Source organism: Muntiacus reevesi, chromosome 4, assembly GCF_963930625.1.
Source record: "Muntiacus reevesi chromosome 4, mMunRee1.1, whole genome shotgun sequence".
Classification (NCBI taxonomy): Eukaryota; Metazoa; Chordata; class Mammalia; order Artiodactyla; family Cervidae; genus Muntiacus; species Muntiacus reevesi.
This window is the reverse complement of record NC_089252.1, coordinates 108,403,607-108,420,858: the sequence shown is the minus strand read 5'-3', so window position 1 is coordinate 108,420,858 and position 17,252 is coordinate 108,403,607. Positions and strand designations below refer to the sequence as shown.

The 17,252-nt window shown below is 40.8% G+C and overlaps 1 protein-coding gene across 5 annotated transcripts in view; it reads right to left on the bottom strand.

Moving 5' to 3' along the window:
• The window catches only part of IP6K1 (inositol hexakisphosphate kinase 1), a 38,379-nt gene that overhangs the window by 16,985 nt on the left and 4,142 nt on the right, over nt 1-17,252 (bottom strand). For 3 of the 5 annotated variants that reach the window (XM_065933668.1, XM_065933669.1, XM_065933672.1), the window contains exon 2: nt 809-1,142. In XM_065933668.1, coding sequence (XP_065789740.1) covers nt 809-1,031 — 223 coding nt within the window. In that variant the 5' untranslated portion in view covers nt 1,032-1,142. Of the gene's footprint in view, nt 1-808; nt 1,143-2,526; nt 2,671-6,933; nt 7,052-17,252 lie in introns of those variants that run through there. The other 2 variants (XM_065933670.1, XM_065933673.1) reach the window with 2 other exon arrangements.

Sequence of the window (17,252 nt, the reverse complement as noted above, 5' to 3'; positions counted from 1 at the left end):
ATGGATGCATACTACGTTGCTTCAGTCATGTCTGACTGTCTGCGACCCTATGGGCCCGCCAAGCTCCTCTGTCCATGGGATTCTCCAGGCAAGAATACTGGAGTGGGTTGCCGTGCCCTCCTCCAGGGGATCTTCCCAAACTAGGGACTGAACCCACATCTCTTGTGTCTCCTGCGTTGGCAGGCAGGTTCTTTCCTACTAGTGCCACTGGGAAGTCCCAACTTATACATGAGGGTCAGTCATAAAAATATATACACACAGTGATAAAAATCAGATTTTAAAACAAAGTGACTTAAATTCTGGTATACATTCATGGGGTTCTAGTCTATCAAGTTACATTATAAAGCGGATTACTTTTCCTTTAAAAGTTAGGACCTCCAGGCCCCAGTCCTTCTCTAAAATTCTTACCATCCATTCTCCCCTAGCACATACAGACACAAGCTCCACAGCACCTCCTCACCAGCTACCTCATGCCCTGAGCCTGGAGAGCATCCAATTCCTTCTCTGGGAGCGGAGAAGCGCTGCCCCTTCTCTCCTAGACCATCCCAGCCAACAGGGAAACCTCCTCAACAACAGCATGCTCTTCGCCAACGGCCTTAATGCCGTGAATTCTTCTCCGGTTTACCTACCAATGGACTGTTTTCAAAAAACAAAGACCTCGCTGATGCTTTCAAATTTTGCTTATCAAAGTGACTTCGCTGCAAGGAGACAACAGAGACCCTCACTCGTGTCACGTGGCCGACAGAACAAGGAAACGCGGCTGAGGGCCTCCACGCTGCTGCTCCCTCCACACTGGCCAGGGACTGACCTTTGTACTCGGGGGTGAACTCCTTCATCTCGGGAGGGAGGGACTCGTAGAAGCGCTGCTCCCGGGAGATGAGGGGCTTGCACACAGTGTGGTCGTCGTAGCGCATCATGCTGCTGTGGCCGCCCACCTGGTGGATGAAGGGCTCCAGCAGGACCCCCCGCTCTCCGGGCCGCCCCGCGTTCTTGCCGTACTGCCCCACCTCCATGGTTTGGCAAACACACATCGCGCTGGGGGCCAGCTGCACACCGCGGGCAGAGGATGCGGCACATGAGCCGCGCAGGTCCTGGCGGGCTGAGAGCCGGCGGTCAGCGTCCGCTCAGCTGCTGCTTCTCTCCTAGCAGAGGGGAGAGAGGAAAAGAGGGGATCAGGACGCCCGGCAAGCTACAGTTTCTCGGAGTTCACACAACATCCACTCCTGAGGAAGAACAGGGGCTGTGTCTTGCTCCCTGCTATGTGCTCCCCAGGATGACAACACTGTCAGATCCCCGGGATCGAGCTGGGCCGATTTCTGTTGAATGATGCAATGCGGGTCGCCTCTACCCATCTTTTGTACCATTCTGTCTGGATTTCTCACAACATCCAGTACTGGGAAGGGTCTCTCCCTGACTCGAGGGAAGGGTTTTGCCTCCAAAGTCAGGTCACATGAGATTCCCAACTTTTCTGCTTAAGGTGTCAAGGACTTGGCAGGGAAAGCCATTCCGGTTTTGTTTTCCCCAAAGGTATTCAGACTTCATATTCCTTCTACTTTATATCTACGGCCATGAACTTATGACCGTGCCAAGCACCACAGAGCTTCTGTTCCTGTTTGATTCTACACAAACAGCGGGACACGGAAAAGCTCTTTGTACTTAAATAGCCTCGTTTTAATATAAGTTTTCTCTCAAGAAAGTTTCTATAGTGTGACACTTAATAATGAATATATCTTTTAAATTAGGAATGTAGTAGGTAGGCAGGTGGGGGAGCGAAGGATAGCGAGTTTGGGATCAACAGAGGCAAACTATCATATACAGGATGGATAAACAACGTCTTACAGGGAACTACATTCAATACCCTGTGATAAACCATAATGGGAAAGAAAATGAAAAAGAGCACGTATAACTGAGTCACTTGGCTGTACGAAAGAAATTAACATGGTACGATAAATCAACTATACTTCAATAAAATTTTTAAAACTTAAAAAGGAACATAGTAGGCAAGATAACATCTGAAAGATCAAGACTAAAAGAAAAATATTTACAGAGCAGTAATATGGCTTTACCTGTGAGAGAGAAACTATTATTTTCTCTGAACCTCCTCACTATGGGCAAAATGAGCTATGCGGTGCTGGGCTTAGTCGCTAGTCATACCTGCCTCTTTGCGACCCCCTGGACTGTAGCCCGCCAGGCTCCTCTGTCCACGGGGATTCTGCCAGCAGGATACTAGGGTGGGCTGCCACGCCCTCGTCCAGGGGATCTTCCCAACCCAGGGATGGAAGCCAGGTCTCCCGTATTGGAAATGAATTCTTTACCATCTGAGCTACCAGGGAAGCAAAATCAGCTATATAGTCACACTATTGCAAAATGTAAAATTTTCTTTACTCCAAAGCTGCCCAGGAAACTATGTGCTATCAACACCATTCCCACTCCCCCAAACGGATCAGCATCCCTTTATTCATTTTAAGTTCTCCTTCAGGATATGGCTCCGACTCCATTCTCTTCAAACAAGAGTGTGATGCACACCTCTGCGTCTCCTGTGGCATCCTGTGCCAAGTCTACAGAAGCAGTACATTCACTGTCGTGTCATCTATTTGTCATCTGTCACCACCATCAGACCATTCTCTCTTAACTCCTCTCGGGTTTGAGGCAGTTCCTGGCATACGGCAGTGCTCACCAAAAAAAAAGGAAAAGCTTGTTAAAATGAATTAAATAATCCGAGGAAGAGGACCACGGTGAGTAAAAGCATAACTATAAGAAAATAAAATACGAAAGGACAGTGGCAGCGCTTAGGACATGAATCTACTGCAGAAGGCGTTTCTCAGGGCTCCTGGAGGTGTCCCCGGTGGCAGGAGACTTTAGGTAGCAATGTCAAGTGCTTCCGGCCCTGCCTCCTCCCCTTCACCCTGGGATGGCCTCTGATCACAGACGGGATACCAAGAAGATGCTCTGCTGTCTAACCTGTGTCAGTGGGTATCTGTTTTAGAAGAGGGGGTCAACAGTGCCAAGTGCCCCAGAGGAGTTAGGCATTAGGGCCATTCCCTGGACTCTGAGTGCAACATTCTGCAGTCTTTTCTGGGATCCTCTGCAGCCTCCACAGGACCAAAAGGCAGAATTCTGTCCGATCTCCAGTCACATCTGGACTTCGGATGTTTTGTTTCCACAGGATATCTACATAAAGCCATGGTACTGTTTCTGGGTCTGAAATACTTTCTTGGAAGTAAATATGTAAAATATACCATGTTTCTATAGCTCTGTTTTGGCATTTCTTTTTAAATAAACTGGGAACCTGAAAAAGTGGACATACCCACTGGTCTACAAGGCATAGAGCCTTGTAATGACTTAAAAGTAAGAAACTTCAATTCTCCTCATGAAGACATGCCCGCTGCCAACTCTGTGGGATATGCTGATGGAGGTGAAGGGCTTGGGCTTGCCTCGCCTACTGCGCAGTTCTGAAGGTTTTAGCAAAAGCTCTGACTCTTTTTGATCAACAACCAGAGGTTGTTCTTGACATCTGGGGTCCACCGAGAAAAACCTGTGGGCTGAGAGATATGGATGATGGCCTCTATCTCCACTACTCCTTTCCTAAGAGTCCCAATGTTGTTCACGTACATTGAACAACACTGTTCACGTGTTGTTCATGTTATTCCTTGAGCCAAACCTCAAGGGAACGTGAAACTCCATTCAAGCTCAGCGAGAATCCTGAACATTACTTCATTTCTTATGAATTGACTTAGGAAAAAGCATGTGACTCTATTTCCCAATACGGTGAGGGGAAGTTGGCCAGAGGTTTTCTGGGAACTTATCCTGCTCTTCACACGAGAGAAGGGCACCTCCTCTTCCTCAGGTTATTATTCCAATATCTGGATGTGACATCTGAGACTATTGCAGCTACCCCATGACTCTCAAACATCCCTGCCTAGGACAAGGCCAACACGCTGAGCACACAAACCAGGAAGAAGAAATCAGGGCTCCTGAAACTGTCACTGAAGTACTGGATATCCTGTTATGTAACAAAAACAAGTTTCCCTTTAGTCTTTAAGTCAGTCGTACTAAGGTACTCTCTCACTTGTAATCAAAACCATCATAAATGAAAGGACAGAAATAGTTGCATCAAAATTCCCAAGTCTCCAGTTAATACACTTTGCACATAAAGTGGTCACTAACTGTTTCCTGATGACAACAAGGAGACTTTCAACAAATGATGAACAAGCTCTCTCACAAACGACAAAGGGACATATTCTCCATAAGCCTCAAAATGAAAAATGTGATTCTCTAATCTTTCCAGTGTCCCTGAAGGCAGAGCATCTGAATTATGTCTGGTCCACAGGGCTTGTACCAAGATACTGAACAAGAATCTGACCAACAGAAAACTCATTCTCTCACATGTAGAAATGAACCTGTCCAAATGCTCAAATAATTAGCTTAGAACTGATTCTACCTTGCTTCAACAGGAGGCAGACTATAAAAGAGATTTATACTCTTGCCACTTCAGGACCTTACTGATCATTTTTTAACAAATGGATCTAAATACAACATAATCAATAAATCGTACTTTCTAGAATGTAGTCACTTCTCGAAGATTTTGTAGACTGTCCTCTGCAAATACACTAACCTCATTTCAAGTAGTTTATGCCATTCAAGACGTCAACAGCTTCTGTAGTCTTTTCTAGACTTAAGAAACTCCCAGCATGAAGAAAAACTTGTGAATTCTTTAAAAAGCTACAAACTGTCAAAAATATCACATAACTGAAATGTGAGGGATAATGGTTTCATTCCCATGGGTTGAACTAGAAACAAACAAAAAACTCCCTACCAGGACGTTTTTTGTTTTATCAACAAAACCTCCAAAGGCTTCCCCTGGGGAAAACTTTGTCTTAATAAATAGTACTCTTTTCCCTATGTGGCATTTTAGAAATCGTGGCCAAGTTTCAATTTTCTGCAGAGATCTTCTCTCATGTAAATGTGTTTCCAAGTTACCAGTCTTGTCTGCTTTCCAGGTAACATTCAACAAGGCTTTTCTCTGCAAAGGTGAAATCCCTATAGATATAGACCTCTACGCTGGCAAGGGTTGGCTTCCTGGATATCAAGAAAAGCAATGAAAGATTGTGCTTAAGCATTACAGAATAATCACTTTTTCCCTCCTATTTTTCTGGCCACCCGGCACAGTATGCAGGACCTTAGTTTCCCAACTAGGGATGGAATCCATGCTCCCTGCAGTGGAAACATGGTGTCTTAACAACTGAACTGCCAGGGAAGACCCACAAAATAGCCACTTCAATTCCACTACTCACGCAGACCAGGGCCCACAGATGTGGAGGAACTTGAGGGGCAGAAAGCTGGTATTTATTAAAAGCATCTCCAGGAATCAAAGAGGCTCCCACACTTACCCCAGTCATCCTTATGGCCCTTTGCTATGACTGACAAACATGCAGAGTGAAAATCAATTGCAGTTAGTATTGAATTCCTATAGCCTAATTCTTTTGACAGTAACATCTGAAGTGGCATTTACCCAGATTCAGAGTTGAAAGGAAATGTACTATTTTCTTTCCTCTCTATAGCTTTTTGTCCTTGGCACAAACAGGGCATTTCTCATTTTGGAGGCATTAAGGACTGTGAAAAGAAACTAACTACAAGGAGGAACATTCTCTGGGTTTTGAGAAGGATCCTAAGGAAATCGTCTTAATCTGTTTTGACAGTTATAGCAGAATATCACAGACTGAATGAATGACTTACAAACAACAGAAATTTGTTTCTTAGTTCCAGAGGATGGTAAATTCAGCATCAAGGCAATGGCAAATTTGATGTTTGGTGAGTCACTGTGTCCTCATATGGTGGAAGGGGTGAAAGGGCTCTCTGGGGCCTCTTTTATAAGGGCACTAATTCCATTCATGAGGGCTCCAACCTCATGACCTAATCACCATAAAGGTTCCCCTTCCAAATACCAACACACTGGAAATTAGGTGTCAACATATGAATCTGTCAACATATAAATCTGGAAAACAAACATTAAGTCTAGAGCAGAAATCACGATCAGTGTTTTAAGCTCTGCTGTCACAGTATCTATTCTTTTTCTGATTAGACTTCATCATTTCTGCTGTGACTTGGTAGAATATTTTGGCGAGGAAATCTTGTTTTTGTGAAAACGTTTTGTGAAAACATTTTCTATGAAAATAGTTTGTAACTTTCTGGGTATTAGCATGAAAATTATTTTACTTTAAAATGTTTAAAAATAAGAAAATTCCCTCTGTGAAAACATGATACATTTCTGTACTTAGCAGTAAAGCTTCTTTTTGAAGAACACAATCTTAAATAATGAAAATTAATTAACAATATTCTCTAATATTATGCATTAGAGTAGACAAGACCACTTGTTCTGATTACTGTGTCATTTTCACTGGGTTGTTTGTACTGTGGTCTGAATCAGACTCTAGGGGAGGCAGGAAAAGTATAGTACCAAGTTAGGCTTTGGTTTGCCAAAACAGATTCTTTGGAAAATGGTAGTTTGGGGCTTGGCAAAATCACGTGGTGATTAAAATTACATGAATCCTACCCCCTAAATACCAGATGCAGTTTTAGTCCTTTTTTGTCTTATAAAAAGACTGCCTGTGCCCTAATGTAAGGACCACTGGTTTGGTTTGCAGGGTTTTCAGTAATAACTGCATTTTCTTCAACCCTGTCACTAGCTTCATGAGCAGTGCAAAGGTCTAACACTTGAGGATGAGAAGCAGCAGATATTCTTCACAAATGTGGATGCTGGAGTAACAGGGGCTTAAGTAGCAGCAACGTCCTCCAAATATCCTGGTGATAGATGTTCAGAAAGGAAACAGTTTGTGTGGATCAGCTCTTTTAGATCACTGGCAGTTTATATTAAAATGGCTAAAATTGTGTCAGCTTATGAATGGACAGCTTCCCCAGGGTTCCACTGCTCACCACCAGCTATAGAAGCCTCTGCTTGTCCTTCATTTTCTTTAGAAAGCTCTGGTTCCACATTTTACTGCATAAAATGGGAAGGAGGCTCATTTTTAAAAGAACCTGCTGAGATTCTCAAGTTGAATTTTTTTTCGCTGGTGAACAGCAACACATAGAAATAAATTTGCCCTGTAAAGACATTAATTAACATTAGTTAGACTGACTTTCTGGTTATAGTAACTAACTTTTTGAACATATAATTAAACTCTGACATGAATTATGTCTCTATTCAAATAAAATAAAGTTTCTCATATTGCTCAAATTAGTATTTTCCTTTTTCAAAGCAAAAGCTGTTATGAGGTAAAATGATTACAAGGTGTTATTATGGCTTGTAAATTAATAATTGGGATATTTAATTCTATTTAAAAAATAGGTGAATTGTGGTATATTCATACAGTGGAATACTACAGAGAAATGAAAAACTCAAACACAGCATAGAAGAATCTCATAGGTGTGATGTAGCAAGAAAAAGTCCAGATACAAAGGAGGCCATGTGCTGTGACTCTATACACATATGAAATTCAAAATGATAATGAAAATCACAACAGTAGTTTCTCTGGAAAAATACTAATTGAGAAGGGGCATGAAGGTAGAGGTGACAAAGATGAGCACTGTACATATGCACTGAGCTGCGTGCCTAGAGTTTTGAACTTTACTGTAAGTCAGAACTTAAAAGGGAAAAAAAAAAAAGAAGAGTAGTCCTCTACACCAACAGAATACATTAGAAAATAAAAACTATTCAAACATATTCCATTTACAACAGCAACCAAAACTATATAAAGTACCTATAAAGCTTTAAAAATTATTACAGATCAATAATAAAACTTTATTGAAGGACCTAAAAGAAGCCATAAATATACCATACTCATGGGGTGTGGGGCTCAATAGTGAAATGCAATGCAATTTCAATAAAAATTCCAAGAGACTTTTTTTGACAAACTTGACAATCTGACTTTATATTCACATGGAGGAGTAAAGACAAGTAATGTCTCTAGACAGCAATGTCAAAGGGCAGAAAGATGATCTGCCCTCCCCAATAGCAAAGCTCCTTATGAAATTATAGCAATTAAGACAGAGTATGATATTTTGCAAAGAGAGGCAAAAAGATCTTAGGCTCAGACATGAGAGTGGATGTGTGTAACAGAAGTAGCATTTCAATACCCATTTAATCAATTGAAAAAGATATATCTCATAACAGACTACACACAGATAAAATTCTATCCTTACCTCCAACTATATTCCAAAATAAATTCCCAACATACAAATGTGCAAAATAAAACTTGAAGGTAATTAGAAAAAAATTTAAATGCCTTTTGACAATAAATTAGGTAAAATTCCATAAGACATAAAACACACAAACCACAACAGGAAACACTGATGAATAAGACCACATTAAAAAAAATATTAATTGTAACAGCTTTTATTGAAGGATAATTTACAAACCATAAAATTCACTTAAGTGTACAATACAATGATTGTTAGTAAATTTACAGAATTGTACAACAGTCCCCACAACCTAATTTTATAGTATTTCTATCACTCTTAAAGACCCTTCATAACCACTTGCAATCACCCCATTCCTACCACCAGCTACAATAAAACAGTCTTTTTTGTATAAGAGAATCGTAAGATAAAAGTCAGACAAAGAATAGGTACTTGCAATATTGATAATTATCAGGAAAATCAGTAAACAATATATGAAGAATTCCTATAAATAAAAGTGGAAGAAAATAAGAAAATGGAAAAAAAGATGAGGCTCAGTGGCTAATAAACATGTGATTAAATGCCCCTCTTCACAAATACTAGAGAAATGCAAACTTAAACATGAAATGATTTCAATTCTATAAGACTGGAAAAAATAAAAAGTATAAACATCCCAAGCACTGGCCAGCCAGGGAGAAATGACTTCTCTCTTATTATGATGATGGCAACACAAAACCAAAGCTGTGTGCCCTCCACAACCCAGCATGTACCCAAGACAGCAGGCTCTAAAACGTTCTCTGCAGCATTGCTGTAACAGAAAAACGGGCAATGATCTAAAGGTCCATCAGTGGGAGAATGGATAAATGAGTAAGTGTATTCATAAATTGTACAGTTCCGAATTAATAATCCACATGTGTCAACATGAATACATTTCAAAACAAATGGGAAAAAGCATGTTTGGAAATATTTCTAGTATGCCATCATTGTAAATTTTTAATACATAAAACACCATACATGAATTTATGGACACATATATGTATTAACAAGAACAATGATGTGGAATGGAAGAATATGCATCAACTTTACAGAGGGAAAGGAAAGGAGGACGCTGATTATCTAGGAAGAAAAGGGAACTTCAGCTTTTTTTTTTTTTTTCAGCTTTTTTAATAATTTTTAATTTTTTAAAAAGTCTGAAACAAATATGGTAAAATGTTAACATTTTGTAATCTCTGTGCCCAGTATACTAGTATATTCTCTGAACTTGTATATCTTTAAATTAAAAAAAAAGTCTTCACAGTGTTAAAAGCCTGATGTTAATACACAGTAAATGACAGAATAACATGCTAGCAATGGTTCCAAGGTAGGGTATGAATACCTGGAACTGGGTGAAGTGAGAGTTGCTTAGTCACGTCTAACTCTTTGCAACCCCCATGGACTAGAGTCCATGGAATTCTCCAGGTCAGAATATTGGAGTGGGTAGCCTTTCCCTTCTCCAGGGGATCTTCCCAAGCCAGGGATCGAACCCAGGTCTCCCGCACTGTGGGTGGATTCTTTACCAACTGAGCCACAAGTGAAGTCCAAGAATACTGAAGTGGGTGGCCTATCCCTTCTCCGGAGGGTCTTCCAGATCCAGGAATCGAATCGGGGTCTCCTGCATTGCAGGCAGATTCTTTACTGACTGAGCTATGAGGAAAGCCCTGCTGCTGCTGCTGCTGCGAAGTCGCTTCAGTCGTGTCCGACTGCGCGACCCCACAGACGGCAGCCCACCAGGCTCCCCTGTCCCTGGGATTCTCCAGGCGAGAACACTGGAGTGGCTGAGGAAAGCCCTAATTGAGTAGAAAACATTACAACTCCTTGATCTGTCTTCCTCACTTGGCTGTCAAGCACCACTCTCCTCATTCTCCTGGTACTCAATCTACTTTGCTGGTTCTTTCTCTTCTTCTCACACTTTTAACGCTGGAGGCCTCAGGGCTCAGTCCTTGGTCCTTCTCTGTTCAGCTACACTTTCAGTTCAGCCCTCTTTCTGGAACACCAAATTCATAGAACTGACTGCCTATTTGATCCAGGAAGTTTAAATTTAACATTTCCAAGATAGAACTCATCTCCCCAAAGCCCCCAAAACCGCTCCACCTGCAGTCTTACCCATCCCAGCTCCATCTTTACAGCTGCTCTCACAAAAATCCTGACAGTCATTCTTGATTCCTTTCTCTCAAACTCCACTGCAGTAGGCTATCATGTAATCCTACTGAATCTATCTTCAGAACATGTCCAGATCCAGCTACTTACCATCTCCAGTGCTACCACCTGGTATGATCACCAGCATCTCCCCCCTCCTCACTGGCGTTCCAGCTTCCATCATGGCCCTCCTGCAGCCTGTTCTCAGCCAGGGGCTCTGGTAAACTAAGAGTCAGAGCATGTGACTTCTCTGTTCAAAACCCTGCAATGGCTCCTATCTCACCCAAGGCCTTGCCATAACCTTCAAGTTCTGAATTCCTCCTCACCCCCATTTTCCCTCTAATCTGATTCCTATCCTCTTCCCTTTGCTTATTACCTCACTCTAAGTCACACTGGCTAGACACACAGGGAGATTCCTACTCTGGGGTCTCTGCACCAGCCATTCCTTCTGTCTGGACCATTCTTCTCCAGATATCCAAGTGGCTAACTCCCTCACCTCCTTCGCTCAAATCTCTCTCCATGAGGTCTACCCTAACCTCCCTAAGTTTAAACTGCAAACCCATTTGGATGTTCCATCTTCCTTACTCTGCTCTTTTTCTTTTTTTCATGGCATGTTCTATGTTTTATTTATTGATAATGTCTATAGTTTATTTTTATTATAACGATGTCAGATCCATGAAAGAAAGCATATTTTTTCACTAATATATATTATCCAAAGTGTCCTGCATGTGGTAGCGACACAATAAAAACAGATGTATGCATATGATGTATGTGACAGATGTGTATAGTAGTAAAAGTACATGACATATGAAAAATGTTCATGACAGGACAAGATTTTTCTCTCTTTCTTTTTTTTGTTTACTATTAGGATTGTAAGTCAAAAAAGTTTACAGATTTCTAACCTAGGGCTACCAAAACAGAACAAAGAGTTAACTTGGCTTTACAGAGAAGAAAGTACAATAAGCAAAACATAGAATTCCAGACCAAAGAAAGAGAACATAAAATTCTGTTTTGACTCTAAAAAGAGCTGATGTATGAAAAAAGAGGTTTAAATGTACCTGGATAAAAATGGCAATTAACAGAAACTAAACAAGATATGCAAGAAAAAAGAAGACAGCCTATGAGAAAGATAAGATCATTTTTATTACTAACACAAAAGAGAAACAAGGGGCGAAAAATCAGACAAATATACAGAAAATCTCAATTATAAAGAATAAACCATCTCAGAGAACTTAAACTAAATTTAAAAGATATAACTAGCTTTGCTTGTTTTAATTCAACAACACAGCAAGCCTAGAAAGTGGCAATGAGTAAAAGCCCTGGCAAAGACAGAGAAATTCCAATCAGATATGGTGGAGAATAAGGTCCAAACTATTTTAAGAACTAGGAAGGCATTGTCTTCACAGAAAGAGAAAGACAATACCTGGTCACCAAGTCTGTCCAAGTTTGTTAGCTGGGCGGGCACAGACACTCCAAAATGCAGATCAGCAGACGTGCACTCTAAGGAGCTGGTTAAGAGTTGGTAATTTTGTGGCCAATGTATTTTTATAGCCTCAGACTAATCACCTGAGTTTGGTATCCAATCATTTTGTAAAAAGAAGTATCCTTGGTACCTTTCACACTGCACAGGTATATTTGTAAATTTCCTCATATTTTTATTAAAACTGGTTTAGAAATCCAATATTTCTACTTCTAAAACTAAATATACTCAAGCACTACAAGTATAATGCCAAAGTATCATGCCCTTAAAACAAAGCATATGAAATGTATTTAGTCTTTTGAAAGTCTATAAAAAGTAATTTAAACTTGGTAAGGCAAGAAAGCTAAGTAAAATTTTGGCAATAATTCAATAATTTATCTTTGGTTTGTTTTTTACTCTCCAAGGGAAAAGCAGCAAAATCACTCAACTGAAAAGAACACAATGGACAGATAAGTCACTCTCACAGAAAACAACAACATATAAAGCTCTAGTTGCACAGCTCTGGACTGTATGAAAACTCATTTCTAACTATTTCAGAAATAAAAAGCTGATACAGACTCTAAGAGGAAAAGATACTCTCAAATACTTTCAAATTCAAGGACAAAAAAAACTACAGCTGAAAACTAACATGAAAGTATATTTGTTCTCTAAAGCATATAATCAAGGGAAACTAATGTTTTCTTAAATTTAAGCCAATTCTTGCTTTTATTAATTCATATGGGACTGTAGGGGGCTTCCCATGTGGCTCAGTGGGCAAAGAATCCATCCGCCTCCAATGCAGGAGACTCAGGCAGACGCAAGTTTGAACCCCGGGTTGGGAAGATCCCCTGGAGGAGGGCGTGGCAACCCATTCTAGTATTCTTGCCTGGAGAATCCCATGGACAGAGGAGCCGGGTGGGCTACAGTCCACATGGTCGCAGACAGTCAGATACGACTAAAGTGACCGAGCACACACGCATGAGACTGTAGGTGCTGGTAAGATTAGTTATACTTATGAGGGTTAAAGAGAACAGTCCTCCTTCCTTCACACCCCAAGAACTGTTTCCAGCTCACAAACCTCACCTCTGAGGAAGACAGAAACAGAGAGAACATTCTTGAGGTAAGGATAGCTGCCAACTTGACTGCCCTTCCAATCTACCAGGGACTGGAACATCCCTCACCTAGAAACCAGAAATATGTGCAAAGACCTAGAGCAATCTGGGAGGTCTGAAATAAGGGGAAGGGGGGAAAAAGGCTTAAAGGTATCCTTTTTGTTTATCCTCAGAGAAGAGGTTGCTTAGACATCTGGGTCCTATCCAGGAGCAAGGGACCTAGTGGAATCCTTCTGAGGATACCAGGCTGAGAGCAAACAGGTTGAGTTCCACTTTACACACACACACATACATATACTTGTGCTTAGTCGCGCAGTCTAGGCTTCTCTGTCCATGGGATTTCCCAGGCAAGAACACACACACACACACACACACACACGTGCTAGAACACACACACACACACACACACACACACACACACACGTGCTTAGTCGCGCAGTCATGTCTGACTCTTGGTGATCCCATGACTGTAGCCTGCTAGGCTTCTCTGTCCATGGGATTTCCCAGGCAAGGACAACAGACTGGGTTGCCAATCCCTTCTGCAGGGGATCTTCCCAAGCCAGGGACTGAACCCAAGTCGCCTGCGTCTCCTGTGTTGGCAGGTTCTTTACCACTGAGTCATCAAAACAAATTATTTCTTTTGCTTTTGTTTTTTCATTTTGTTTTGTTTTGTCGGGCCGTGCCATGTGGCATGAGAGATCTTAATTCTCCAACCAGGGATCGAACTCATGCCCTCTGCAGTGAAAGTGCAGTTTTAACCACTGGACTGCCAGGGAAGTCCCCCCAAAGCCAAATTATTTAAATATTCTAACTGTTCATCCGGGCAGTTGTTTAAGTATATACAGGTGTAAAAATCATCAAATGTGTGCACTTTATAAATATTTCATACTTCAGTAAGAGTTACTTTAAAAGGAAACAAAAATTTAACAGGCAAAAACCAATCATTTGAGGGGGGAAAATCTGTGCCTAAACTAACACTGGAAGGCAGAGTTTATCTGTCATGAAAAGGCATAGGCACTGTCTGACCAATGACACTCCCTGGCTGTGTTGCCTAAACATTACTCTCAGTTTCCTCAAATGTAAAGTGAATGTACTGTTACTTGTCTCGTGGGTCTATTAAAAAAGAAATTCCTTCTCTTTTATCCACTTAGTTATTCAAAAAAAGGAAAAAAAGCCATGAAGACTAGGGACTATAGATTCCAATCAAACGAGGAATACTACATACTGGTTCTCTCTTTGAACAAACTATAAAAAATACAGTAAACTAAAAATTAAAGATACTTCAAAATTTTACTAAAAGGCTCTCTTAAAGAAGCAGTATTTCAAGAGTAATTTTCTTACTTCAGCCAACTCCCACGTGAAAAGTTTCATTCATCTTAAATACCCACCCTACCTTCCATCCAGAAAATAGCATTTTAGCAACTCCGTAAGAATCAGTGTTATTCTTTAGGAGATTTGAGATGCTTTATTTTTGTGTGTGTGTGTGGTTTTTTTTTTGTTTGTTTGTTTTTCTTTTTTTTTTTTGAGATGCTTTAAAAGAGGATGCTGATAAGTTCTCGGCTGTAAAGAACTAGTCATTGAACACTGGCACAAGAAGTCAATGAAACAGAATTCAATCTGTCAAACATAGGTATGAATATGCAGTGTAGATAAATGACCTCAATGGGACGGGGTGTTAGGGATGAATACTCATCAGCAAAAGCACTGCTCACTGCTCCCAGAAATTAAAATCTGGAACACTTAGCTAGGACCCTCTGGTTGGTGCTAGTTTTTTAGTTTCAAAACCCATGGAAGATCATCAGACAAAGAAGAGTCAAGCTTTTAAAAAAAAAAAAAAAAAGAAAAAAAGAAAGAAAAGTTGCATATGAATTAAAATTAATTCACGTGTATAACTTTTTTTTTTTAGATACCAAAATACCAGCCACATGACCAACAGTTCAGAGAGGCAGTACCAATTGTGGTAACCAAGCTTGGTTACTTACAAAGGCGCAAATCACCATGGCCAGGCTCCACAAAGAGATGCAGGATGAACCCTGTGGATGACCAAGAAGCCTCCTAACCTGTATCAATTAACAGAAACCCAGAATCGTGACAAGTAACTGAAGCTCTTAGAGCAAACAGACCCCCTCAATCTAGAAGCTCATGTCTACTTGCAATAGTTCCTAATTATTCCAACTTCCCACTTCAATAGAATGCCCATTCGTTTCTGACTTAGTATGGGTATATCTGGAAATCTGGCAAAAAACAGAAAATGAGGCTTTGAGCTGAGAACTACGAGGAGGAGTAACAACAAAACTGGGCCCAGAGTCCATAGGACTGTTCAACCTTCTCCTACACAGTGTCCATATGATATAGTCTGGGGGTCAGGGAAATTCTACTTACAGATATTTACCACAGAGAAATGAAAACATGTACACACAAAGACTTGTATGAGGACATTTATTACATCTTTACTCATAAGAGCCAAAAACTAGAAACAACCCAAATGCCTATCAGCAAACAATACAGCCATAAAAAGGAATACTGCTATTGCTAAGTCACTTCAGTCGTGTCCGACTCTGTGCCACCCCATCCCTGGGATTCTCCAGGCAAGAACACTGGAGTGGGCTGCCATTTCCTTCTCCAATGCATAAAAGTGAAAGTGAAGTCGCTCAGCGCTCAGTCATGTCCAACTCCTCGCAACCCCATGGACTGCAGCCTACCAGGCTCCTCCGTCCATGGGATTTTCCAGGCAAGAGTACTGGAGTGGGGTGCCATTGCCTTCTCCGAAAAAGGAATACTACTCAGCAATAAAAAAGGAAGACACCAAAACAGATGAATCTCAGAAACATCATACTAAGCAAAAGAAACTAGATATGAAGGAAAATATAATCAATTTCCAGTACTCACAGTAGTTACGTTCTCTAAAGTCACTGCAAACAAAAGAGTTAGTGAATACTGTGCCGCTGCTCCTAGAGGAAACAGAGTTAAGTTTCTATGAGCCTCTGGTCACAGCACTTCCACCAATCAATCAATTTTTAGCCTTTCAGAGCTACATACATATAATATATAACATTGTATGTATATTACTGTTTAAAGACACTTTTAAAAATATATAGTTGACTCATTAACACTGAACTCTCAGCCAACTGCACTATAACTCAGACCTGAACAAACCTTATCTAACACATGTATTTCTTCATAAGGCGCTTCACATCCTTCTTATACTTAAGAAGATTAAACAGCACTCCAGCACTGGTTACTTGGGAGCCATTTTAACCAGCAAAATTATCCATAAAAAACACAAAAACATGAAAAATCATGCCGCTAAACAGACCATGAAAAGAACACCTGTTTAGAGAGCGAGTATCCCCCACTTTTCAAAAATTCACTTTACGCCACTGTTTTTATGAAAGACCGACATTAGTACTGCTTTCGCTAACCAGAACAGATCCAAAGAGCATGTTCACTTTTATGAAAAGGCAGCAAGTGAAAACAGCATTCAGTATTTGTTTTGCAGGGAGTCATTGCAGAGGCAGAGTGCACCCAGAGCAGCGAGAGTGGCACTGCCAAGCTCCTGTCCTGGGAACTCCACTCAGCATCTCGAGCTGCTCAGCTCTCAACTGTCTGTGAGCATCTGTGCATTATCCTGATTTACACTGTGCGTCCGTTAGCAAGAGGAGTCCTGAGGCAATTGCTTTTTTCACTTTATGTCATTTGGCTCACCAAAGGTTTTACAGGAGCACTCTCCATTCATCCGAAAGCACTCTACCTTCACCCGAAATCAAGGCAAATCTGTACTACAGCTCAAACAAGGCAGCAGAGTGGACCTTGTTCCCCTTCAGCGTCCCTAATTTACTGCCAGCTAACCTCTGATGTAAATACATCATTTACCGACCCAGAAGTTTATACTACACTGTTGACTGCAACAAGGTACCAATTAGGATGTCCTGCATGATCTCATTTTTGTAAAATCTACCAAAAAATCACTTGAAGAAATAGGGTCAAACAATAAAACACTAACAGTGAAATTATGGACAGTCCTGTTTTTATTTCTTGTTATTCATATATTATCTTTTTTTAACCTAGTGAATATACATTACTGGTAAGTTATTTCTTATAACAGCTTCGAGATATAATTCACATAGCATACAAGTCACCCATTGAAAGTGTGCAACTCATGGGACTTTCCTGGTGGTACAGAGGTTAGGACTCTGCTTCCACCATAGGGAGCACGGGTTCAACCCCTCATCAGGGAACTAAGACCCCACATGCCACACGGCACGGCCAAAAAAAATAAAATAAAAAATAAAAGTGTACAATCCAAGAGCTTTTAGTATATAAAAGTTATG